The sequence below is a fragment of the Ascidia mentula genome, chromosome 6 (assembly GCF_947561715.1).
Source record: "Ascidia mentula chromosome 6, kaAscMent1.1, whole genome shotgun sequence".
Lineage (NCBI taxonomy): Eukaryota > Metazoa > Chordata > Ascidiacea > Phlebobranchia > Ascidiidae > Ascidia > Ascidia mentula.
Genome location: NC_138571.1, coordinates 18,215,135 through 18,239,263, shown reverse-complemented (window position 1 = coordinate 18,239,263; position 24,129 = coordinate 18,215,135). Strand labels below are relative to the sequence as shown.

General features: G+C 40.8%; 3 protein-coding genes and 1 long non-coding RNA gene across 4 annotated transcripts; 3 read left to right on the top strand and 1 right to left on the bottom strand.

The window, feature by feature from the left end:
- Window positions 1-3,981: 3,981 nt before the first annotated feature.
- LOC145905693 (galactokinase-like) lies at window positions 3,982-8,107 on the bottom strand. Its single transcript, XM_082992960.1, has 8 exons — window positions 7,661-8,107; window positions 7,413-7,602; window positions 7,078-7,197; window positions 6,752-6,890; window positions 6,198-6,379; window positions 5,890-6,040; window positions 4,982-5,144; window positions 3,982-4,687 (listed from the first exon to the last, which is right to left on the bottom strand). Exons 1-8 carry the CDS (start codon window positions 7,826-7,828, stop codon window positions 4,622-4,624), a joined length of 1,179 nt encoding a protein of 392 aa, XP_082849086.1. The 5' UTR covers window positions 7,829-8,107; the 3' UTR covers window positions 3,982-4,621.
- A 568-nt stretch (window positions 8,108-8,675) lies between these two features.
- LOC145905694 (uncharacterized) lies at window positions 8,676-10,046 on the top strand. The gene is made up of 3 exons (XM_082992961.1): window positions 8,676-8,834; window positions 8,904-9,093; window positions 9,324-10,046. The coding sequence occupies exons 1-3, from the start codon at window positions 8,768-8,770 to the stop codon at window positions 9,451-9,453; spliced, it is 387 nt and encodes a 128-aa protein (XP_082849087.1). The 5' UTR covers window positions 8,676-8,767; the 3' UTR covers window positions 9,454-10,046.
- A 5,174-nt stretch (window positions 10,047-15,220) lies between these two features.
- Window positions 15,221-18,918, top strand: LOC145905868 (growth/differentiation factor 8-like). The gene is made up of 3 exons (XM_082993178.1): window positions 15,221-15,946; window positions 16,787-17,163; window positions 17,400-18,918. The coding sequence occupies exons 1-3, from the start codon at window positions 15,304-15,306 to the stop codon at window positions 17,781-17,783; spliced, it is 1,404 nt and encodes a 467-aa protein (XP_082849304.1). The 5' UTR covers window positions 15,221-15,303; the 3' UTR covers window positions 17,784-18,918.
- Window positions 18,919-19,227: 309 nt separating this feature from the next.
- Window positions 19,228-22,126, top strand: LOC145906651 (uncharacterized). The gene is made up of 2 exons (XR_014402846.1): window positions 19,228-19,752; window positions 21,463-22,126. It is a non-coding gene; the product is annotated as an uncharacterized LOC145906651 (long non-coding RNA).
- Window positions 22,127-24,129: the final 2,003 nt, after the last annotated feature.

Below are 24,129 nucleotides of genomic sequence, written 5' to 3'. Positions count from 1 at the left end.
GGGAGAGGGCAGAGCATAATGCCTGTGGTAATGCTTAGGGCAGTTGTTTTGCGAAGCCGAACGCCTAAGTTCCTTGCGCGTTCGTGGCTCACTGTTATAATACAGACTAGCGTTGCGCAGTAACTTTGATTTCTCCGAAGAATGCCTTTTCAGTGGCTTGCGGAGGTGCTTCTGACGTTTCGACTCCGCTTTTCTCAACGAGCGCAACCTCTTTTCGCACCTTCGACAACGCGTCGACGAATACACGAGATTGTAGTCGCTGTGACAAGGCTTGTAGTCTTTGCCAAGGGACGAGAAGTCGCCTGCGACTGGCGATGGGTTAGGCTTCAGGATCTGCGAGCTGTACAGTTTGTTACCAGTCAGTTGGCACTCGGAGTCGTTACCGAACGACGTCGTGGTGGCGGTAGAGAGGCAAGCCGTGCTGCCGTACGCGTGCTCGCAACTTCCGTTGGGCAAAGCCGAGCGATAAACTAGTCTCCTCTTCGGCCTTTTCTGCTCGCAACAAGCGCTCACAGCCCAGAGAACAAGCAATCCGATTAGAACGACACCCAGAGCGATGCAAACATACGTCACTGAAGCGGTTATAGGCGTCATTGCGGCGAATTGTTTTGGGTCGGTCAGGCCTCTCCAGAGGACGCCGCGCACCTCTGTAATCGCTTCTTGTTCTGTTCCCATTTGTTTGCTACAGTTGTCCTAAGTCTGTTCGCACGCTGGTAAAGTTTTCTTTCCTAGTGGAAGAAAAAACATGTTTTTTGCAATATTTCTATATTTGTAAACATGTACGTTGCTCTAACACTCATCCTACAAGGTAAACAATATACTTAATTACCGAAATATATATAAAATATTGCGATATAGTTGAAGGAAAGAGTAAAATGAATTGTACATTGTGGGCGTACATACAGCTGTAACTATTAACACAACCGAACCAACACTCGATAGGTTTTTAAACAGGTAAACAAAATAGATAAATTGAAATAAAAAGTCACGGGTTTACTTGCTTCTATTTTCCCCTAAAACTTGTTGTAGTCAAAGTCAAAATGCAAAAATATTAATTAACATTATGGATTTCCCTTTGTCGTTTCTAGCGCTAAACAAAGTGCTTGAGATTGGCATTTATGCGGTATTTTCTTACTTTCGCCTTTTTCCGGCACAAGAGAAAACGGATAGGGCCAAGAGCAATCCGCAGCTAATCCCACAAAATGCGATGACTGTTGTTTGCCAAATCTTCAAGGTTGCCCTGCAAAAGTTCAAACGTTTCACGAAACTATAGTTAGCTCGAAGGAATGAGCACTTGAGTTTTCAAACAGAACTTTTACACTATAGCTTTTTTTCATACACACGTCGCGTAGTTTTGCCGGGACTGTGTTCAAATAAGTTTATGTTTATGTCAAGATAAAAGTTGCAAACACTTTTTGAAAAAACGGAAGTATAAAATAAAAGAAATTCCAAACAGTCAATAATCTGTGTTTTTTACTATCCTCGGAGGTTAGATTTTGTGCTAAAAAGTCAAATTATACCGTCAAAATACACTAATACCGTCAAAATAAGCAGCACAATTTTACTGTAGCGTCATTATCAAGTTGAAATAGACAATATCACTTCTTGTGCCTTCTGTTCAACCATACACCATAACTCACCTATCGAGTGTTTGAATTTCCACGTTCTTGATGTTCCCAACGGCTTTTGCTTGCCTGGTTGTGGCAACGTATTTTCCAAGTAACTCCGTAACAGCAATCGTTACGATATTATCAGCTACACGACCTTCGCCTGTTCTCAGACCTCTGCTTTTGTTCTGTGCTCTCCCACTAATGTGACTGATCTTTTTGCCAGCTGAAACAGGCAACAATCAGTTCGGCAACGGTTAATTTAAGCAGGCGCAACTGTCGGTGTTGCACTAACCGGTTGTTGAGGTCAAAGTAGCCAGGTTCACCGCGGTCTCAGGCGTCTGCGTTGTCAATGACGGATGGGTAGGCACAGGTTTGCTTTTGAGCACAACTAAAACAAAGGATTTATTCTCCACTTTAGTCCGGGATTAGCGTTACGTCATATGTGGATAATCCCGGGCCAATGTCACCACCGACCACGATGCGACATCGTCGCGACTTTTAGGTAAACCACGGGTAACACAAATTCCTGTGCGGTTTCGTCCAAAATGCAAGAGACTTACTTCTGTAAGCCAGGCGAAATCCCGCGTCTTCGCCAGTACTATCGGTTGAAAGGCGAATTTGTACAGATCCTATTGTTGTCCAAACGATGTCGCTGTCTTCGCAAATCCGTTTTGCCGTTCCGTTGGTAAGAAACGTTATTTCAAGGTAGTCAAATCTGTACAAGAGCAAATTCGAGAACAAATCATTGCAAGTTAAAAGAAATATTTTGCAACTGCTCATTGAACCAATTTGTTTTTTGACAGATGTTCACTACCTCAAGCCAAAAACAAACTTGTTCCACGTACAGTTTTATTGTTTATAGTAAAAAAAATTTTGGGATTATGTGCATTTACAGTCTGCATGTAGGGCTATATCTTGAGATAGATACATTTTGTAATATCCACACGTTTACTTACACACAGCTGTTTGATTCCTCGAGTTGTATATCCACAAACGTCAACCTTATTTCATCATATGGCCTTCGTGCCTTTATGGTCCACACACAGTTCAAATTGCTGCGGTACCTCAACGGGTAGTTCGGTGACTCTATAATTCCTTCAAAACGAGGCAAACTGTGCGACTGGTCAGGTCTCAAACCACGCAAAAGTAAATATATTTATACGTAAAACACTTACCCCGCTCACGAGCTTCCACTACTCCCCCACACAAACTTGTACTTGAGCTTGTACTCGGCGCCGATTCGCGTTCAAGTGCTGGCTCTGTACAACAAATATCCCACTAATTGAAGCAGCCTCTTAATGCTTGGTGTAATTGCCACTGGCCCATCGCCTTAACGTTCGCCAATGTCAAGTGCTTGCAGTTCCGCCTGCCGTTTTAATTACAACTTACTGAGCAAGAAAACAACGTGCAAGGAAACGAGGCTCTGGCTGTATAATTTACCTGTCTTGCACACCGATAGGCAAGATATTGCCAAAAGGGCAAAGCACGTCGTTTTAGTCTCCATATTCCGCGTTGTGTTTTCGGCTTGTGTGAAATTAGAACGATTAAACTCTGTTCTATGAAAGCACACCTGGCCCAGCACTACACAATCGACGCATTCGAAAAAGTAAGACTTTCCTTATTGCGTCATAAAAGATATTAAGACGACATAAGCAACAGTAGCACTCACCCTTCAGGCGTGGGCTCACTCGAAGGAATCTTGTGAATCTTGAGTACCGTTTGGCAGATGACTTTTTACAAACTTTCCAAGCGCACAAAATAAACGTAGAAAGGCAGCTGGGCAACAAAGATAACAACGACTTTTGCCAACACTTTTGTGTACAGTATATAGGGTGCTTATGAACGCACGGCGAGCACAAGAGTCCATGGAATATGCTCGATTTCATAGGCTTATTATGGAGGACATAAGTGGTAATTATGCGCCTTCGCATCCGTGACGAAATGATGCCACTTACGAGAACTGCTTGATTACAACACACACAATACAGTTATCGGAAGTTTGGGTATGTGACTAACTGCCGTGTTTCGCTGTCAATGAATTTCCAAATAATTAGCTGTTATGGGACAACCATGAATTAGGCACGTGACTAAGTATGCTGTTAAATTTTCCCCCAATAATGAGGTTATAATTTATTTTTGGTAAAATTTGGCTACTAAAAATTTTGAACTAACGTTTCCTGTGTTCAAGTATTCATTAAACCCATAAACGGTTTTTCGTCGCTGCACTTTTTATGTTCAGCAAAAGAATTGGCTGAACTCAAACTTTTTTACCATAAAACGAATTGGAAACTCCTTTAGTGGAATATTCCCAGTCCCGTCACCTCGACACCCTGGCAACCAAAACAACGCACATAGTTTTGCTACTGGGTAATCGTTTTATTGCAGAGTACAAACTGATAATGAATAAAACCTCACCAAAATACTGCATAATTTCAAAGGATTGCAATTCGGAAATAATTCATGACATAACACGGTCAAACATAAATTGAAGTCTTTGTCTATTGAAGGAGGCAGATAGGTAGAAGGTAACTTTTTGGTACATATTTTTTTTTAAATGGGGATATTGAACTTCGGTGACTGTTACGTACATTTTTTACATGTGGAGTTATTGCAAAAAAGGAAAAAATCACACACAAAATTCTCACTAAGTTACTTGAAATAGTGCAATTACAATTCCTTTGTCCCATTAGACTTGTATATGTGCTTGTATATTGTCATGCATGCATGGTTAAAAGTAAAAAAAAACATTACCGGAAGGATTGAATTTACAGGAAAAAATTAAACCGTTGTGTTGTCGAATATTAGGTGAGATTCCTTGAATAAGTGAATAAATTTACTAAATTTGAGTTTCTCATGCGTTTAGGACACACCAGCAGCCGTTGGATTCTTACGACGACACAACAAATATTCTTCTACCGGAGGTAATCTAGCACCATTACAAGCGGAGGTATTGCAAAAAATTAAAAAATCGCATGCAAACAGGCACTATGGTGTCACTTGAAGTGGTTCAATTACAGTTCTTTTGCCCCAGCAGACGGCGAGGCGACATAGAACGTAGCAGTACCGGAGTACTTTTCCTGCAAACGAAAATTCCACAAATGAGTTCATTTTCGCCGAAACGGTGAAGTTTGAAAAAACGGAACAGAGTGTCATGTCAAATAGATCAGCTTAAGTCACTTTTACGAAAGAAAACATTGCAAAAGTGACCTTTCGGGACAAATTACTTTATGAGCAATATAAAGACAGGGCAACCGTTTCGCCAAAATAGGTATCACTAGTGCAGTAACGGTGAAACTTACAACGATCTTGTCGGCCAAAAACCCCGGCAAGAAGAAACTACTCCAATGTTATCCCAATAAACACAGGTTTACCTGCATATGGGCCACTACTCTATCCACTTCGCTTGCTTTGAGCATTGTCACCGTACAACCACCAAAACCGCCTCCAGTCATACGACTGCCGAACACCCCGTCACACTGCATCGCTAGCTCCACCAGGTGGTCGAGTTCCGGGCAACTAACTTCGTAATCGTCCCTTTTTGAAAATACACGTAATGTTAGCAACACTAAAATGAAATTGACCAATAAGTGGAACAAATGGATTTAAATTACAGCTGGATATTTAAAATTTTGCAATAAATCAAGTACACAAAAAAGTATAAAGTATAGACAGCAGTCCAAAAGACATAAAAATTTGGTAAATCATTCAATCGACCCATTTAATTTAACGTCAGTCGCACATAAACGGTCAGATGCAGTTGCACCAATTGCACAACCCTTTGTGCACGGGATCAACATTAGCAATGAAATTGCAATTGGTAAAACAATCTTTGCGCTGTAATTAATGACGATTTTACTGTAGCTCTCAAGATATTAATTGTTTGGTGGCAACTTCGGGTTTTTCAATATTTTGGATCGGTGTCAAATGTATCGCAGGAATTGCAATAGATTCGGTAACAATCCCTTGTGAATACTAAACTGTTCGTTCTTCCCGTGGAAAAAACAAATATAGCTTTATTTTAAAAAGATAGGCATTGGTTTCGCAATTGTGTTTGTTTTATTCTTAGAAGAAGCCTGGCCGTTCGTTTTGAACAAATGTTGCATATTTGTTGTTGTTGTTTTTTTCACCGCCAGAACGAAAAGTTTCGCATTCATCATGATAGCTGGTGGTAAAACCTATTTTCAACATTACCTGATAAAAAGTCTTACATGTTTCCCTTCCAACGATCTTTTGGTGATAGAATTGAGTGTTACGTCACAGTAAAAATCGTACGGCTCACCTGAGAGAGTTGTGACTCTCCACCATAAGTGTTCCGAAAGCTTTGTAGTCGCCTTTGTTCAACGCCTCGGCTGCTTTCACTGTACGATCGATTTCTGATATAACGTGTCTGGCTCGTTTGTAGACAACTTCATCAAGCTGGTCCTGGGATGCTGCATGTTAAGAATTCACAACAATTAAAATTACAAATATTATACAAAACACTTTCTTGGCTCAACACAACTCTACGAGCTAATAATTATTTGGAAACACAGGACAAACTCACATTTTCTGATTGGAAATGCTAAAATATCACATGCATAAACATACCCTTCAGGTTTTCTAAATTGGCTTCCCTAAGACTTTCAACATTCATCACAGATGCAGCCTCATAACATTGTTTTCTTCTTGTTGGATATTCTGTACCAGTAAGTTGATGCCTTATATTTGAGTTGGTTACAAGTACAGCAACATCTGGGTCGTCTGCAGCCACTAGAGTTGATTCCATTGATCTGTAATTATTCAAAAAAGGGCTTATCGTTGTCCAAGAAACAAGTTATCCTTTTGCAAGAAATTGAAAGTCATACTATTTTATTAAGCCATTACTTGTTTTAACAAGCAGTTCGCTAAATGTCTAATATTAATAAATTACTACTGATGCTGCCAGGCACGTTTTATTGCTGCAATACAGCTCTTCTGGCAATAATTTTATTGTATCATTGTTTTGTCCACCATGCAGCAGCATTTATCAGGATGCAAAATGCGAATAATAATACAACGTGGACAATGTTATGGGGCACAAACTGAGAAAAAAATGCTAGAGTTTAAAAAGAAGAAACTAATGGTATTTAGGTGTTCTTTAAAAAGTGTAGTTTTTTACAAACCTGCAGTCAATTAAAAGTGCATGACCTTCTTTTCCCATGACCGATATAAACTGGTCCATTATTCCACACGGCATTTCTGGAAACTTATGCTCAGCTTGTTGACACGCCAGAGCTTTAGTTTTGAGATCAGCTGCTTTTGCTGCAGTGCAATGTAAACCAATATGTCATTAACTGACAGGATGATAACTAGTTAGTGTTTGTGTAGTGTGACCATTGTTAATTTTACAATATATTGTTAAAAATCTTTTTTTTAAAGTTTTTTGTTGCACTTGCACCTAAGTTATTCTTAAAAACAAAGACAACAAAATTGGAATACATTTGCATACCACCAGTGATGGCTTCTAAAAACGTGTACATTGCTACTTCCATAGATGCTGAGCTGGACAAACCACCTCCAAGAGGTACACTGCTCACAACCACTGCTTTAAAACCTGGTATTGGTGAGTCTAAAGAGGTAGTTTGATTTGTGGCAGTATACATTACTGGTTAAAATGTGGTACATTTGTTTCATTTCACAATCATTTGCCCACATAAAACAGGCATATGGTTTTTCATCACATAAATCTAATTAACACCAAAGTGCTTAACCTTTGGATCACAATCATTTGTCACATAATTAATATAAACATATGCTTTTTGTCACAATTTACCCAGGACTTACCTTTAAACATTTGCACAACTCCTTTGGCATAGTTGGCCCATGCAGGTTTTCCTGGTAGAAGTGGATTGCTTGGAGTTGGGGCAGAAAATTTTACTGATTTGGGTTCATCAGCTGATTCTGCTGTAGTGACAATTTCAATTTTATTTGATTCCACTTTACATCCAACCACAACTGTTACCAATGGGAGTGCCTTCAACAGAGAAACAAATCAATAAAATACGGAAAAGTTTGTGTTTTTAAGTCATTACCATGGGCAACACAAAACCACTGTTGTAATCGGTATGCTCACCAATCAGGTTTACACGACCTGGGGCACAGACTCTTTTTGTTGGTTTCAAGTTGGGAAAATGGTTGGCAAACACAGCTTCAGCCTCTGCCAACAGCCCAGCACAGGAAGGAATATTGGTTACTGACATGGTAGAAGCCTAATTATATACTCTTGAAACACAAGAAATAAGTTATTTTATCAGATTGTGTGGGATTAGTTAAGTTGGTGCAGACGATAAGATTCTCTGATTGAGAAGTTGTATGTATTATTCCACAATCTTGCTCTTTGATTTAAGATTAATCATTAAATTTATTCCGTTTATACAGTAATTTGAAACTGTGTTAATTTCATTAAATTTCTAAACTGGGATAATTGTCGATGTCGTATAGATATAGATTTGCTGTGTGCATAATATTTGCCTCACAAATACGACATTGCTTCAGCGGTGTAATAACACAAAAGTATTATGACGTTCTAACTTAGGTAGCTACACCCTATACACGTGGTTTTTAGTTAAACCAAAACATAAACAAAAGCAAAACGTGTAATTTTACCTTTACCACCTCTTCATGCTTGAACGATCTCATATTTTATTAAAACAGTGTTTCCCAAAATATTTTGTTATACAGCAGTTAGTTACAAGTCCACACTTATGTTTTTTGTTGCAATGTTTGGGTCAGATCTTGGTAATGCTTATGTCAGATATATAAATAGTCCTGAGAGGCCCTATCTTTTTGATCACCGAATGTACAAAGGGTTCCGATATATTTTTTCGATCGCGACCGAAATATTTAGAGAAGCACTCTACTTTTGTCTGCGAAACTGGATCCAAATCGTTCGACTTGCAACTTTATTTGTGGTTTGTTGTTGGTTTGGTTGTCCCTGTTGCCTGAGTTCAAAAAGTCAGTATTCAGCAAGGGGTTTGCAAAAATACTTAACTATGGTATGAATCATTTCAGACCTCGTCTGTTTGCCGTTGTTCTGTTTATTGTTATAGCTGTAATTCATAACATATAAATTTCAAAATTTTTATTTCATATTAAGTTTCTGTGATCACATACACAGCAAATATGTTGCTTGAAACATAATGGCATTCACATTGTGGAAATTGTATTTCTTTGGAGCAGTGCTGCTTCATTTCTGTGCAACAAAAGGTAACAATTTTTTTTTAAAAATTTGAACCAGTTCAACTGTAACCTAGTGTTATTGAAATTTTTCATCAGAATGCATGGGAGAGATTTGTGAAAGCTACACTGTGGAAAATGAGTTACACAGAGCCTTTGCCTGTCCGCGTCTAACTGATACAGACAATGATGTTTTTTGTTGCAACAATTCCATACATTTTACTTGTTGTGACAATGAAACTCTTTCTGTTTACTCTCTAAACAAAGACGAACACCCAGCTTTACCAAGGTAACTAATAATAAACACATTATGATTATGTTCTAATATGCTTTTTGTCCTGTTATTTTAGTAATTAATTTAAAAACATTTTTTTGTCTCTTTGCTAGCCTAATAGTTTGTTGCCAAATTAGAAATGAAATTCAATCAACATTTTGGTGTTAAAAAAATATTTAAATACATAGCAAAATTGTTGTAGACAAAATATTTTCATAGAAAAACATTTCTTTTGTTTTTTGTAGGCAAGGTACAGTAGCACTGATTGTAGTATCAGCATATGGAGGATTATTGGTCATCTTATTTTTAGTAGACTTTGCATCGCACTATTTTGTTGTGAAAAATAATAAAAAAAAGCCTGAAAAATACACATAAACATCTCTTAGCACTAGCGGATCAATTTTAAATGTAGTCTGTTTATATTTGCACTAAATAGTGTGCAATTTCAAATTGTGTGATGGTGTCCTTGCCATTTGATGAATCACCAGCAGTATTGATTTTTGGAAACTCTGATGAGACACCTTTAATTTAGACCTATTTGAAACAATCCTAAAGATTTATTGATTTCTTTCATACTGAAATGAGACTGAAAGTTAGTTGTGTAATTTATGTGTTGGTTTGGTTCATGCAAAATTTCTTGATGTCTTCAAAAAACTGATGTTCTTTGATTTTCCGTTTTGCGGATGTACTTGGTCACCAAGAAAACATATTTTTTGTGCATTTCTGCTTTAAACTGCCCTATTTGCTCTTCATGTTAAACTTGGAATGTTTTATTGGCTGTGGCGTGTAATTTTGCACTATAAAATACTCTATTCTCGTTGTATATTTTGTCACGATCAAACAACTTGCACTGTACTCATTATAACCAATAACATACAAAATGACTTATGTGCCTTTAATTGTTGGTGCTTCAATTGGTAAAAGCGTCACTTATTTTATTTGCACATTAATAAATCTATTTGCCAGTGCTTTTAACAGTGCATTTCTAAGCTAGTTTTACTGTTATTTTTTCTAGTTTTGGGCCGCATTTATGTTTTGTACATTTGCTTGGCAAAGTCCATTAACCAAATGGCAAATTAGACACAGATATTGTTTATGTCACATAACTGCTTAATATTTTTGATTTTAGTTAACTCGCTTACGTTACAAACGCATGATAGCTACTGTTCTAGCTAGGTCATTTTGACTTCTGAAGTTAACTTTTACACATATTTTGGCGGATTCAAAACATTCATTTCGAAACAAATGTAAATGAGGCATTACTAATTTTACTCGGTATTGCCAAAACAATAGCAACGTGCAGTTACGAAGCTTGTTTGTGCCCCGCAAGTATCAAACAGGACAGTGTACACAGTACCGAACGATGTTCTTGAGCCATTCTCCTGGGGTTACTCCGTGTTCCCAAACGGGTTTAGCATGCCAGCTGAATGGCCACTGGGACTTGACTGTGAAGAAATATTAACCATACAAGTAACGTGTGCTGATCCATCGGTCCATCGTCACAGCTCAGCTCCCATGGTGTTAATTCATCGAAACAGTGAATACCTTAGACAAACAGCTGTCGGGAAGCATTTACAGTTAAATGTATTATTTCGTCTCTTTGGCTCTTAGTTGATTACAAAACCCTTTATTTATGTGCTAACATTAAATAAGTACGTACTAATCCCATGCTTACAAGTACACAATGAATACACACAATAATCTTCATATGTCTTGGAGTGAAAGGTGTTGATTTAATATTCACCCAAACAAAAAAAAACTACCTGTTTAAGCGAATTATTTATTCCTTGATTTTATTTTGCCATGCAATGGCGACTTAACAAACTGTTTTAACAAGTTATCTGCAAGAGTTAACAAAACGACAATTCCTAAAATTCAATCACGCGCTAGTCGGCGGTAAAGAGTTACTGGCAACAGTATTCGCTAACGGGGAAATTTTTGCATGTTTGTTCCAAGCACTTTATCGTAACCCCAAGGACAAGTTCCAGGAAATAGAAAAAATTGCCAATTTTGAAGTGCGGACGTTGTTGACGCAGATAGTACCTTATTTGTTAACGTTTATTACGTAATTTTCTATTGTGGATTTGTTTGATTCAAACGCCACACAAATTGTGTACATAAATCGTCCACTTAACCTTAATTTAATCGTTTTGCCCCTGGTTTCAGACGCATCGTCGCAAGATATGCAAAATTTGAATGGTTTTGCCCCTGATGGCCAAACTTAATGCTAAACCTTAGGAGAAAGCGATACCAGCTGTCCCTTTCAACTTTCGGATAAGTAAACTGTGGTGTGGATGCAAATGCTCACCAAAGCGCAGGTGTGGCGTTGGTGACTTCAATATATGTTATTATGCAAATCCAACACCTATATATTACAAAGGCCACGTGTAAAATTGCGAAGCAGTATCATATATATTTGATTTAGTGCAGATAGGGCGTTTAAATGAGTAAAGTCTGTTGTACTTATAAAGCAATTTCCGCGACAAATTTGCGTTTTATAAGCCAAAAGGATGGAACAGCCAGGTGGAATTTGCAAAACAGTTCAAAATATTGATCCTTCATAATCTGTCAATGATTGACAATGATTCTGTCCTCCAAGGCCTGCTATAAATGACGTCATACTGGAGTTGGTAAGGCATTTGTCCTTGTTTCATTGACTTTGTATTTGCACAATTGGTGGCTCGCACGTCAGTTGCGGGGGCAGTCGTGATCATTTTCTAGGCCTTGTATTTTATAGCGAATTCTTGGCAAGTTTGCACGCTGTTAAAAGATGCGCGATTTGGTGCATTTAGACATGAAGTTACATGCGGCGGTCATGACACGGAAAATTAGCTTATTGGGTGTTCTTCTTCACGGCACGCGCTCTTGTTGTCAATGTTGACACGGTTACAAAGTGTTACGACAGTCAGGCAGGCCACATTGCGATTTTGTACATAGCTGGCGTTATTACTCTACAAATTGGTCGCTGTAAGGCTCAGTCGCAGGGGAAGAGACCAATACAGGCCAACCTTATTAGGTCCAGGTGATTGAGAAGGCGCTTCGCATAGTTACATTGGAGAGCACTCACCTTGCGAAAATTTGTTTGCAAAACCTTAGCGGTTATTTACAGGCTTGAAGCTCGGTGAGGTCGACGTCGTTTCAGACGATAGACGAGTGAGGTATGCGCACTCTCCGCGGGCCCCCGGCACCCCCAGAGCAAGCCGGGGGCTTGGGTTGTTTGATTGGCGCGCGTGCCGCTTGTCAGGTGGGCTTTGACGCTGATGAACGCGAAAATTGAAGAGGGTCGACGCCGGGCAGGCGACATTACCGCGCGTGAAAGCTCGCTTGGATGGTCAGCGTCGCTTTTTGCTGCGGTTTCGAACAATTTGGGGTGAGAATGATTCAAACCAACGCACTTGAAACTGCGACTTTCTGACGGCAAAGCCTCGAAATTTGTGTGCAGTCCTCTTGTAGTTTGTTTGGAAATAAACGCTGCCCTAATAAAAGGTTTTGGGGGGACACGCAATCTCTGTGGCCCCAAACTAAAGGTTAAAAAAATATAAACGCATTTGTCGCGTTTTGATTTTGTCTTACTGCTTTTTAGAAGAACTAAGGTTAAACGGTAGTGTTCTACCCAATCTTACATTTATAGCATCTTGTTTCCACACTTACTTGCGTCAATAAATCTGAAGTAATTTTGATATATCTGGTTTTGCTACTGGTCCATTTAAGGATAACGGTTGCAGCAATCCCACAATTCCCTGCTCGGCAAATAAGATTTGCAACAGAGCTGTCAATCAACTTATTCCGGTGCCGTTACTCGGGTTGGGCCTGCACTAAATTTAGACTGAAGTGGAACAGTCACCAGCAAAATCCGACGGGACATGGCTCATTGATAAAAAACGACGAACGACGTTTTATTTAACAAAACCGCCGGCGTCAATAAACCGCCCCTAACAGCTTGGTCCAAAAAGGGTGGATGCCGTTGCGTAATATATTAAACATAGAAAACCTGTTTGTTGTCAGTGCCGACTTTTTAAAAGTAAGTACCATATTACGCCGCCTAATTATGAACGTGAGATTGTGTTCAAGGTTTGGCTTTCACTGTGAGTCAGGTTTATCAGGGAGTCCGGGACCTTCCTTGATTTTGTCATCCATAATCATAGCTGCAATGATAACGTCACCCAAGTCGTGGTTCCTAATACTTAAAATTCGGCAATGGAAAAGTTCGAATGACGTCGGGTCATCGTCGCAATAATCAGCTTCCAGAAGCGCGGGTGCCCTATGGGGGTCACACCTAATAAACGCTTGACATGCAATCTAAAACGTCAAACATGGCTGGGTGTGGTAGGACTCGATATCTGATATCTTGTCCCGAACGAACGCCAACTCACGACCGCACGCTCGCAAGTTTGCAAGCGTCAGTAAGACGCACTTCACGATTTTGTCTTACCATTGATGGCCGCATTGTTGCGAAGTGACGTAATGTTAGCTTTCTTTAGTAAGACAAGTTAGTTCGATCCCAGGAATTATTGACTCAGTTCCAACTTCGCAAACCCTCCGGTTTCGTCCGTCCGTTTATTCGCGTATAGGCATTGCCTAGATGCACCAACATGGTTACGGACAACGAATTCCGGCGCTTTCTTTGGGGAAATCATAGTCATTGGAAATTTCACCACGACTGTATATATGTTTAAGCACTGCTTCAATGGGCAAATGGTTGTGTATTGGCAAAGAGAAAAATGCAAACAAAGCTCGGCTCCAAAGGTGACAAGCAATTAAGCAACACGCGATTTGACGGGAGCAAACGATTCTGACTCCCCATTTAACAGAACGTATAGCCTGTAATACAGACTGACCGTGTGAATGTAATCGTTAGTATTGCAGCAAATGCGTTAAATCAGATTTAGCCCGCGAACGTGGATACGGCGGGTTTTTGGAAATGGATGTTGGACTTTGCTTGTTAACAGACATAGAGATGTTGAATTGGTTGAGCCACGACGTGGAAAAATTTCATTAGATAAAATTCCGAACCTGTGTCGATTGAGAAGAGGTTTGTGCATCACGAAAACGTGGTTTTGCGCTAAGGTGGATTGAGAATTGCGACACGCACAGTAAAATTCCCGAATAAGGAGTAAAACCGAACGGTGGCGACACCTCCGCGCAGCCCGGCCTATGTTGGCCGCGTATATATGGTGCATTAAGTCATATGAGGTGTGCTGTGTTGTGTTTATGCAAGTTTTGAGAAACAAAAAATCGCCGGTTTCACAGGCGCGAAGCAGCGAACCCACGTGTTAATACGATTTTTGTAGGCAAAAGGCGAAGTTCGCACATTCTCTGGTGCGTAAGACGCACCCGATTTTCGCGTCGCGTCGCGTCCTGTCGTAACGTCTTGTAGTGATCACAAGCCGTGAGCGAATAAGCCTTAATAGTAGGTTGCTGCGGTCCACATCCCACGGGCCGGGACCGGTTAGTTTAATGGCCACGCCTCGACCGCGAGAACGGTGTTCCATCGCCAACGGCTCCTAAACCCGCGCATAAAGGCAAGCACCGAAAAAAAACGGCAGTTACAAGCGGCCAGTCGTAGTTGGCAAGCGGTGTCAGAGAGCGGCGTACGCGCTTCAAGCGCCTCTATGCTTACAAGGTAATAACGTGCCTCTGAGTGGCAAAGTAATTGAAAATTGCGCTGCAAAACACTTACCAAGAGTGGTGGGTTATTGCAAATGCTCTATTACGTATGTGAATTGATAGTTACGTTTTTATTTCGCGGTTGATTTGATGATGCAGGTGAATTGAGACAAGGACGCAAATTCACGATAATGAAATCATAAAAGATGTTTTAACTAAAACGGAATTTCGAGTACAAGTGAAGCCTATTCACCAGCTTCTACGCGCCAATTGAACTGTGAGAGTTCTAAATTAATCGGATCGAATTCTGTTTGACCAACATAAGCGTGTACGTCAAACTGCTCGAATTTCAAAATAAAATCCACAGCGAAAAGCTCGTTTTGGGAGACAGATTTAAAACGAACGTGTCACATTTTTACACAATTTTTTACCGCACGCCTCTCGGCGAAGAGGAAAAAATGTCGTCGGCACAGAACGGGTTAGACTAAAAGTTTTCAGGACCAGAGGTTAAAACCGGTCGGTTGGCAAACCGAACCTAAAACGAGAATTGAGGATCATTTTTCACAGCATAAGATTTGATTTTACAGCGACGCTGACATTTAGGACACGTTGTTGAAAATGACTGGAATGTTGGAATTTACTTCGTTTTCGAAAATGAACTCCCGACGGTGGTGCGTGCTGTTGTTCCTGCTCATTACGATTATAACGAGGGTTAAAAGCAACAGAATCAGCATACTAGTAAGCACTCCGTCTAAAGTAGGAAGAGCGGAGAACAGTAACAATAACTCCAAGGGCGATTTAATTGATGATACTGTTCACACCATATCGGACGGCGAAGAAAGTATAGCCGGTCTGGACCGTGAATTCATCGACTCCGAGAGGCAAAAATCGCCGGCAAATGAGACCGATGAAGCCGCGCAAGGCGCACGAAGCGTCAACGACACGGTCGAAGTCACCATGACTATGCACAACGACATAGCGCCCGAGCAGAAATTGGACGCCGGTGATGCGTCACCTTGCGGACGCTACAAGGCCTGCACTATGGACGATTGGGCAGCAATACGCATAGAAAAGCTTAAGAGGACTATATTGAAGAAACTCAACCTGGACCACCCGCCGAATGTTACCGCAGTCCCACGAAACTCGCCTCCAGTTCTTGAGATGATGCGCCGGCATGGAATCCAGCGCCAACCCCCAGATACGGACGTATTTGACGACGAAGAGATAGTAACTAAAGATGTCGTCGCCGTCGCGAGGCCTCGTAAGTTATAGGTCAAATAACCCTTAGCATTTTCGTGCCAATTTGATTCATCTATGCGTCCGTGGGAATGACTGGCGGCGCGACCGCTTGTATATCTCCACGAGTATCTCCACCCTAGAGGCACTGTAGCCCTAGGGTACGAGTGTACAAATATTAGGCTATTTTTCGTTTGAAACCGCGGTGTCCCGACCTACATTCGAAAAGAGACCCCGACACGAGGAATTTTGCCGAGTGCCCAAATTGACTAATGAAGCAAAATTAGTTTCAAACCGCTGTGCTTGTAAAAAGAAAAGGTAAATTGGGAGAATTTCAGCTATTTGTCAATAATAAGGGAGCGCTTAACGTTTTTCAGACGAAGCCCCCCGAGGCATTTTGCGCATTCTTGTTTTCCGTGCGGTTTTTGGGAGGGCAGCAAGTTCACGTCACCAGCTAATTTCAAACTAACCAGGCCATGATGAACAACAACAGTTTTGATTTGCGCGGCTCGGTTTAGAGGCTTGGGATTTGACTGTAAAGGTTACTCCTGTCTGCATTTTCATGGGTGGACTTTGAGCCTCTGCTGGTTGTCCTGGAACGCGTAAACCTTCAACAAAGATGAGAATCAAAGAAATAAATGCGATATAAAGACGTGTTATGAAACTGCACTTACTCCACCAACGCCCAAACAGACTTCTTGTGCTTGTCTTATGGTTTAAATGCCCAATTTACAAGAAAGTGTACGATATTGCAGCGAAAACTCGTCAAAAAAGCGTGCCGTAAATGCAAAAACCCATTTTCGTTGTAACCCAAACAACCTGTCTAAATTTGCATTGAATTTAAACTATCTCATTCTCTTTATAGCGCCTATCAATCTCGACATCCAGGAGCCATGCTGCTATTTTCATATCGTTGATGACACAGCGGGTTTTGCTGTCCAGTCTGCGTTCTTGTGGATTTACGTTAACGGGTCTGTTGCCAGTGGTGACGAGGTGTTAGTGGAAATCAACCGATTCCACCCTTCTCCACATCCCGAAGTACCCGCGAGACTCACGATAGTGAAGATAGTGCAGTTGCGTTTCCTGTCTTCGAGCCTGAAAACCGGTTGGAAGAGGATTAACGTCACTGGCCTGGTCCAAGGTTGGGTGAAGCGACCGAATTCAAACTACGGCATAAAAGTGCACGCTTTGCGCTACCCAGGACTCGTCGTAATGCCCAATGGCCGCGACGGTAACGCCTATGTAAGTATTTAGCTTTCATGTTCATGTGTTGCAACTTTTTAAACAAAGTTAGTACATTTAAAAGGTAAAGGCCTTGAAGAAGTTAAACGACGGTATTTTTGTTTAAACTCGGCGCCACGATAATGTCGGTTTAGCTGGAACGTATACCATTATCGTGTTTCACATGTGGCAGCAGTTTTGCTTCAATTTAGCGTGGAAAGAACCAGTCCGGTAATGGCCAACCTTTGTGTTTGCAGCAACCGTTCGTTGACATGAAATTGACAATGTTACCTCATCGGCGAAAACGCAACTCAGTGCGGACGTGTGACTCGCGAGGCAACGCGGACCCTCGCTGCTGCTTATACAACCTGGAGGTAGACTTCGAGGCTATCGGGTGGGATTGGATTATTTACCCTTCAAAGTTCAACGCGCGGCTTTGCTCGGGGGAATGCACGATGATGCAGATGGAGAGCTTGCGCAGCAAAGTCCTTCACCACGCAGACCTGGCGCGAGGCAGAATTTCGAGCTGCTGCGTGCCAAAGAAAATGGCTTCTATAAGCATGTTGTACCACGACAATTCAGAGAATATCGTTTACAGCCGTGTTCCGGAAATGGCTATAACGAGTTGCGACTGTCTGTAGCAATGTGGCAAGTCGGGCGCGATCTATGTTAAGCAACGAATCAAGTACGACTTGTCTTTGACATACGTATGTTCCCGCTACCGCTAACCAGACACGACCAACGCGCGGCAGTAGCATTGCGGTGATGCGCAGCCGGTTCCCACGGGCTACATAAGAGCTGCTGCCCCGCTGCAACGACACACACTTGGACGCTGCAATGCACTCTAAAATATCGACCCAAGGTGTCGTTCCTTCCTTCAAATCGCCAGACGTATTTATTCTATTTTTTGTACCATTTGGATTTGTGTATATTTTTCGGAACTTTTTCATCATAAAATTCATGATGTAACACAAAAATGTGTCAAAAACTCATCGTAATTACGTTTGTTTTAACTGTGGGGCTCTTCTGGTTAAGTCCAAGTGCGTACCAGGTTCATAACATGCTATACTTGTCATTTCGACAATGTGCCAAACAGTGGCGCAATCTTCGTCGTAACTAAAAGGCATCTACGATAATAACAGTCCACCTTCACCATTGCAACAAGCAAAGCAATTCCTAACAAAAAGTTCTTTCAAATGCAACTCTTGCCTTTGCGACTGTTTTCAGTTAAAGTCTTTTCCCTTTATGTGATTCATTCATTTATTTCATCCATCTGGTTTGTACCAGATGCTATTATTCATGATCTATAACCTTTAACTTTATCATCAGCATAATTTCGAACAGAAGGCCCAAGCTCTTTGTAAGGGTGCTGTGAAAATCATTGCCAGAAATATGCTTTGCTGTATCTATGCAATTGATGTGGCAACAGAAAAATGAATTTCTAAATAACAAAACTCACAGAAATGAATGTGCTTCAAAACCACTCAGAATGGTTTTGCTTGCAGGGACGAAATTGTGCCAAAGTGTTGGTAATAGATTTAACTTATTTGTGCTGTTCATTGCAATAGATTCACCTTCAATGCTTCAAATTACTTGCAGTTTGTTAAGTTGCCTTGATTGTACGTTGAGCAGTGCGTGGTGTTGTGGCGTATACAATTTTCCCTTCGCATCATCTTGCTTATTGACCACTTTTATTGTCCTTTGCTTGTTCTTGCAAGTTTCGTCCTTAAAAGTTCATTTTGTTTGCAAATTTTAAACTTAATAAATGACATGCGAAACATACAATTTGTGTCTGTATCTACCACCCACACAGCTTTTCACCACATTTGGTTTAAAAACATCACCGCTCCCAGCCTCATAATTAAAATTTTTCCTTTATGCATTCGAGGAGAATTGCTGCTGGTTAACCGTAAATTTTTAATGTCACGGTGCTGTTAAAGCCACTCCCATTTCTTGGTTCAATAAAATCACACGAGCGGCTTTTCAGAATGTCCTTGAAGCAGAACAACTTACGCGACGATTTTGACATTTAAACAACTTTATAAGGTCACCTATGATGTAAGTATCTCCTGCGAAAGTGGCATATTTGAGCCTGCTTGTAATTCTACCAATATCTCGAAATGTAGAAAGTACCCTTTGTGACATCACACAACAGCCGGCTGTAACGTAGACAAAGGCAATGTTTAGCATTTGTGGAAAAATGGCGCTGCTGCCCCAGACAACCGCAAAGCTTACCGGTTCACAGCTCGCAGACGTTTTTGCAGTTTTCCGTGGATTGTAATATTTTGTAACAAATATCGGCTTGCCGCAGGCCGGTGTACAGCATCACAGACACCCAGGTAAGACCAAGAGCTACAAGTAAAGCAACGTTGGCAGTAGTTGGGAACACAACCCTGTGCTTTGTTGTGGTTGAGACGAAAAGAAATAGGTGTAAACATGCCGGACAGGAAAAGAAGGTCATACCGTCGGTCATGAGAAGGGTTATTTGATATGCATGATGCTTACAGTTGGACTTAATTCCATCCAGTGCATTACCAGCCGACTTTGCTATGAATGATGTCATGGGAGATCACGCAAATAAGCTGGAATTTGATCCGCTTCAATGTACAAGTAAGCATTTTTGTTTCCATTTTATCACAGTCATAAATTTCCTGACATTTATAGCCCATCCACAGACGTAGAGTACCCAGTAAAAGACTAGTTAAACTAGACTTATTTGCTTTGTGGGAGCAATATTTCGATCTAACTTCCGCCCGTTGAAAATTTTTATAAATCGGCGCCAATCCGCCTTTGTGAGTTTCACATAAAGGATTGGGTACTTTTACATCCAAATTTGTTTTAACATACATTCAAACCAAAGCCTGTAAAATAGGCCCATTCGAGCTGGTTTCGGCAGCAACTAATAACCTTTGACACATGCATACTGTTGGACTGGTATATATATGTTTTAAATTTGTCTATTTTGATTAAATGTTGAAGCAGCACGTTTTTAGGTACTGAGAATCAGGTTTACTTCGCTAAGAAGGCGGCCAGCAACTGTTGAAAAATCACCCCTAATATTTAACACTCACCAGTTGTATTAATGTGTTCATAAATTTTCTGGATTGTGTTTTTAACTAGGGTTGCCATTGTGTAAATGAAAATAAGGACGACTGAAAGAACGCGGTTCACCATGCTGATTTATACTAAATTCTCGGACAAGTTGATCTTATTTTTCAGTCGTGATCAGAACATACAACCTCAAATTTTGTTTGCAAAATAACGAAAAAGGGTTCCATGCACCTTTGTTTGTCATATTTTTTAAATGCACCGCTGTGGTTAAAACAGCTTCAAAATTCCTGAAAAAAAAGGACGCCTTGTCACAATTACAGACAAATCTCACAAATTAGAACGCTTATATATTTGCTAGGTCGTCAAACTTTAAAATTAAGTCTTAGAAATGAAGACGGTATGACAATGTTTTTATAACTGGAAAATGCAGAAAAAGTGCAGTTCAGTAAATGCTTTTGTTTTTACGGAACAGTTTTCTTGTACAGTTTTTGACAATTCGATGTTATGAAGGTTGCAATATTCCCGTGTATTCGTATAGTCGCTACAAGATTCCGCAAACCATATTAGGTGACAAAAACTGGCAAAAGCCGAAATAATAGCAAATTTTCCGCTTGAACGTTGACACATTATTTTTTATTCATTTTTTGTTACGACTGCAATGTGATAAAAACCGCATGTTTTCTTTTTTTTCAAACACATAGCAAGGAACACGAATTTATAATGCAGACAAGAAGCAATTTTAACAGGTTTGCAAATGAACTCACAAAATACTTTGCATCATCGGCAAAATTTGTGTTGCGACTGGAAATCAATTATTTCAAGCAACTGCAGAAACAATCATTGAAAACTATTAGATCAGATTATTATTTCTTACTTTTTGCCCACTGATTCACGATAATGTAGTCGTTCCTGATGCACAATATTCTATGCATCGAAACCCGATGCCGCCATTTTGATTTAGGAGACATAGAAAGTTTACTGAGACGCACACATTGGCTCCAAACTTAACTTTCGATATTCTGTCTGGATCATATGAAAAGCGCGGAGAAATGAAGATTTAACGTAGATGTTTTCAGAAACATAAAATATGTTTTTGATTTTTTCTATGATTTCGCAAATAGGCTCGGTCAAAGTTCACATGATCATTTGAAAATAAAGTTATTGCATGGAAAGTGTTCCTTAAAGCTTTACTAGAAATCGTAGCCACCTGTTATTTTCCGACTCTCAGGCTATTTTCCCACTTCAAACATGTATTTCTCGTATTTCCAGGTCAAAATTTGGTGTCAGGTGTGCATTTCCTGCAAGGAACCCTTTGTTCGCGGCCGAATGGTTACGATACTTTATACACCCGAGGTGTGGTGTCGCAATGCTTGCTTTCCTGTCGTGCCGAGATCTTCAGCGTTGGCCATCGAATCCAGGAGGGGGTGTTCCACGTCACCATGTGAAATTCGTAAAACCATCTGCTGTTTGGCCCCACTTGCCAGCGGGGTCGACAACTATGACCTATCAATGTTTACCTGACCCGTGGAGCACCTTCGCACACAATCCTGCACGAACATGGCAGTAACACTCAACAGGAGCAAGTCACCTGCCAAAAGCTTGCCGTGTCATCAATCGGTCAACTGGTTTCTGTTCCTTTCGTGACGCGACATTGCACGCTAACCGAATGCTTTGCGCGCAGAGAACGCTCGGAATGGAAAAGCGGATTAGCGTACTTTGCAACAATAACAATGTGAACGGCAAAAGAGCCGCGCATTCCTAAAGCACGGATATTGCCGAAATCGCCGAAGCGTTTAAGCGCGTTGTTGACGTTCAAGCGATGGGGGATTTTTCAGCTTATTTACTTCACACAACCGGGTGCTTAACTTTTCGTGGCCGCGTTAATCCAATTATCGCAATCGTGTGCGCGCAACAAGTTCGGGTTAATTTTTCAGTATTTAGGCCCCGATCGCCTCGTTACGTACACAGAAAACCTCAAGTCTTGAGCATTACGGTAATTAACCAGCAGGATTCGTCACGGATGACTGGGGTGCAGCGCTGTGCTCGAGGGTCAACAATCCTGGGGGCTGCAGAAGAACCTCCAGTCTTTTCCAGCTCGTTTTTGAATCTATTCGCTGAATCGGCGTTAATGAGCCGGTGGTTGGGTCAGGCCTTGTCCATCCGGGTTTGGGCGATGACCAGAGCTGTCAAACGGCGCGTGCACGCTTTGCCTCTGACCCGCAGGTAATTGGATGCTCTCTGTTGGCAAACAACCGGGCATTCCTTCTCCGCATACGTTACGGCTTGAGCCCCGAAAAAGGAGTGTTTGCCCAAAGGCAGGCTGAGGTTGCATGTTCAATTGTTTTAGGCCTGATGTTGCGCAATAAGGCCAAACTAGGCCATCTGATTGATTTAGGAGAAGTGCACGAAAATACCCATGATTTCGTACGGTAGGGACCCAGAAACGGGCTTAAATCGTGGGCCGGCTCAAACCAAGACTCCTCGGTAAATACAGGGAAAAGCACTGTGGGCCTACAGGCTACTTCGGTTCGAGTATGGACAGGATATTCAAAACACACCAGTGTGATACACAGAACAAGATTGTAGTCTCGTTTTTGTTTAGCAAGGGTAAACACTATTTTATAATTAAGTTTAGTTTTGCTGTGGTGACAAATTTAAGACATCTTACATACAAAGGTGCATTTGCACGCACGCCTTAAGAAAACACGGTTGAACGTGTCAAAAGCGGAATAGCACAAACGTAGCCTATATATTCAACGTGCGTATAGCGAAGTTTGGTTAAGTTCACGCGTCGGGCAAGTTACCGATCGCTTAACCAAGCCTGTCGCTCCCGCAAGAAACTTTCGTGTTGTCACGTGACATGTAAACGTGACTTTTTTGACCTCCAAAAATCGTGTCGACAGGTTGCCCTGATGGCCCAGATTATTTGCTGTGGCAAACTGTTTTTTTGCTGGTTTTTGGAATGACCGATAACTGACTGGCATTTCCTTTGAACAAATACAGTGATGGGCAATACAAGAAAACAAGTGTTCAACAAAAAAAATTAGCAAATGTTCAGAAATCTTTGGTTTGAAAAAGAAAAAAGATCGAATAGGTTAAAAAACAGTTAATTTGCTGATTTTCGCTGAGGAATATAGCAGTTAAATTTGTGTGTGGACATTTTCCCCTTTAAAGTGAATACAATTCAATCGAAAACCTTTGAAATACACAATTATTGCACACATGCCGACCTTGGTTTGACCACTAAAGAAGGTGATCAATTACAGCTTCGCTAATTGCTAATGTGGGAGGTCGGCGCGTGCCGCATTGGCAGACGAAATTATTTAAAAGATACACTTTTGTCGGGACTGACGCCATCTTAAAGTGTTTCTAAGAAAATTTTGCCACAATATTAAACATTGATTCCGCTCATACGTTAGCTGTCGTAATCACGTCTACAATCAAACAGGATTACCAGTAAACTGAAGTGTTCTTGAAACTCGTAATCCCACTGAAGAAGTCAACATCTGAAGCAGACGCGAAAAATGTTTATTAAGTTTGCTGAAACTTAACATATTTTACCAGATTAACAGGACCACATAGCAAGTTTGCCACACTTCATCAACCTGCCAAATAAGCACTCCTTGAGTTTTCAGCTTTTGGAATCCCTTCATAATATCTGGCCTAATTCAACACCACCATAAAATGTATTGATATATTTGACTGCGCAAAAATAGGGTTTGGCAGGATTAACTAGAAGGCAATTGTGGTTTCGACAATTCTGCAACTTGTTATAAAGCATGCATTTAACGTTGGGTTGGCACAAAGTAATCTAATCCAATAAACCTCTTATAACTGCTGATGACGCATGTTCGATATATATAAAGTTTGACAAAATAAATATAAACTAGTAATAGTCAGTGGACCAAAGGTTTTTTGTTAAGATTTAACGACTTT

Excerpts from the sequence above, each read along its gene's own strand:
- LOC145905693 (XM_082992960.1), bottom strand. The coding sequence starts at position 7,828 with ATGTCAGTAACCAATATTCCTTCCTGTGCTGGGCTGTTGGCAGAGGCT. Across the intron at positions 7,198-7,412 it reads AGTTGTGCAAATGTTTAAAG|ACTCACCAATACCAGGTTTT; the intron begins GTAAGTCCTGGG and ends CTACCTCTTTAG. Across the intron at positions 6,380-6,751 it reads GCACTTTTAATTGACTGCAG|ATCAATGGAATCAACTCTAG; the intron begins GTTTGTAAAAAA and ends GAATAATTACAG.
- LOC145905694 (XM_082992961.1), top strand. The coding sequence starts at position 8,768 with ATGGCATTCACATTGTGGAAATTGTATTTCTTTGGAGCAGTGCTGCTT. Across the intron at positions 8,835-8,903 it reads TCATTTCTGTGCAACAAAAG|AATGCATGGGAGAGATTTGT; the intron begins GTAACAATTTTT and ends ATTTTTCATCAG. Across the intron at positions 9,094-9,323 it reads GAACACCCAGCTTTACCAAG|GCAAGGTACAGTAGCACTGA; the intron begins GTAACTAATAAT and ends TGTTTTTTGTAG.
- LOC145905868 (XM_082993178.1), top strand. The coding sequence starts at position 15,304 with ATGACTGGAATGTTGGAATTTACTTCGTTTTCGAAAATGAACTCCCGA. Across the intron at positions 15,947-16,786 it reads CGTCGCCGTCGCGAGGCCTC|CGCCTATCAATCTCGACATC; the intron begins GTAAGTTATAGG and ends TTCTCTTTATAG. Across the intron at positions 17,164-17,399 it reads GCCGCGACGGTAACGCCTAT|CAACCGTTCGTTGACATGAA; the intron begins GTAAGTATTTAG and ends TTGTGTTTGCAG.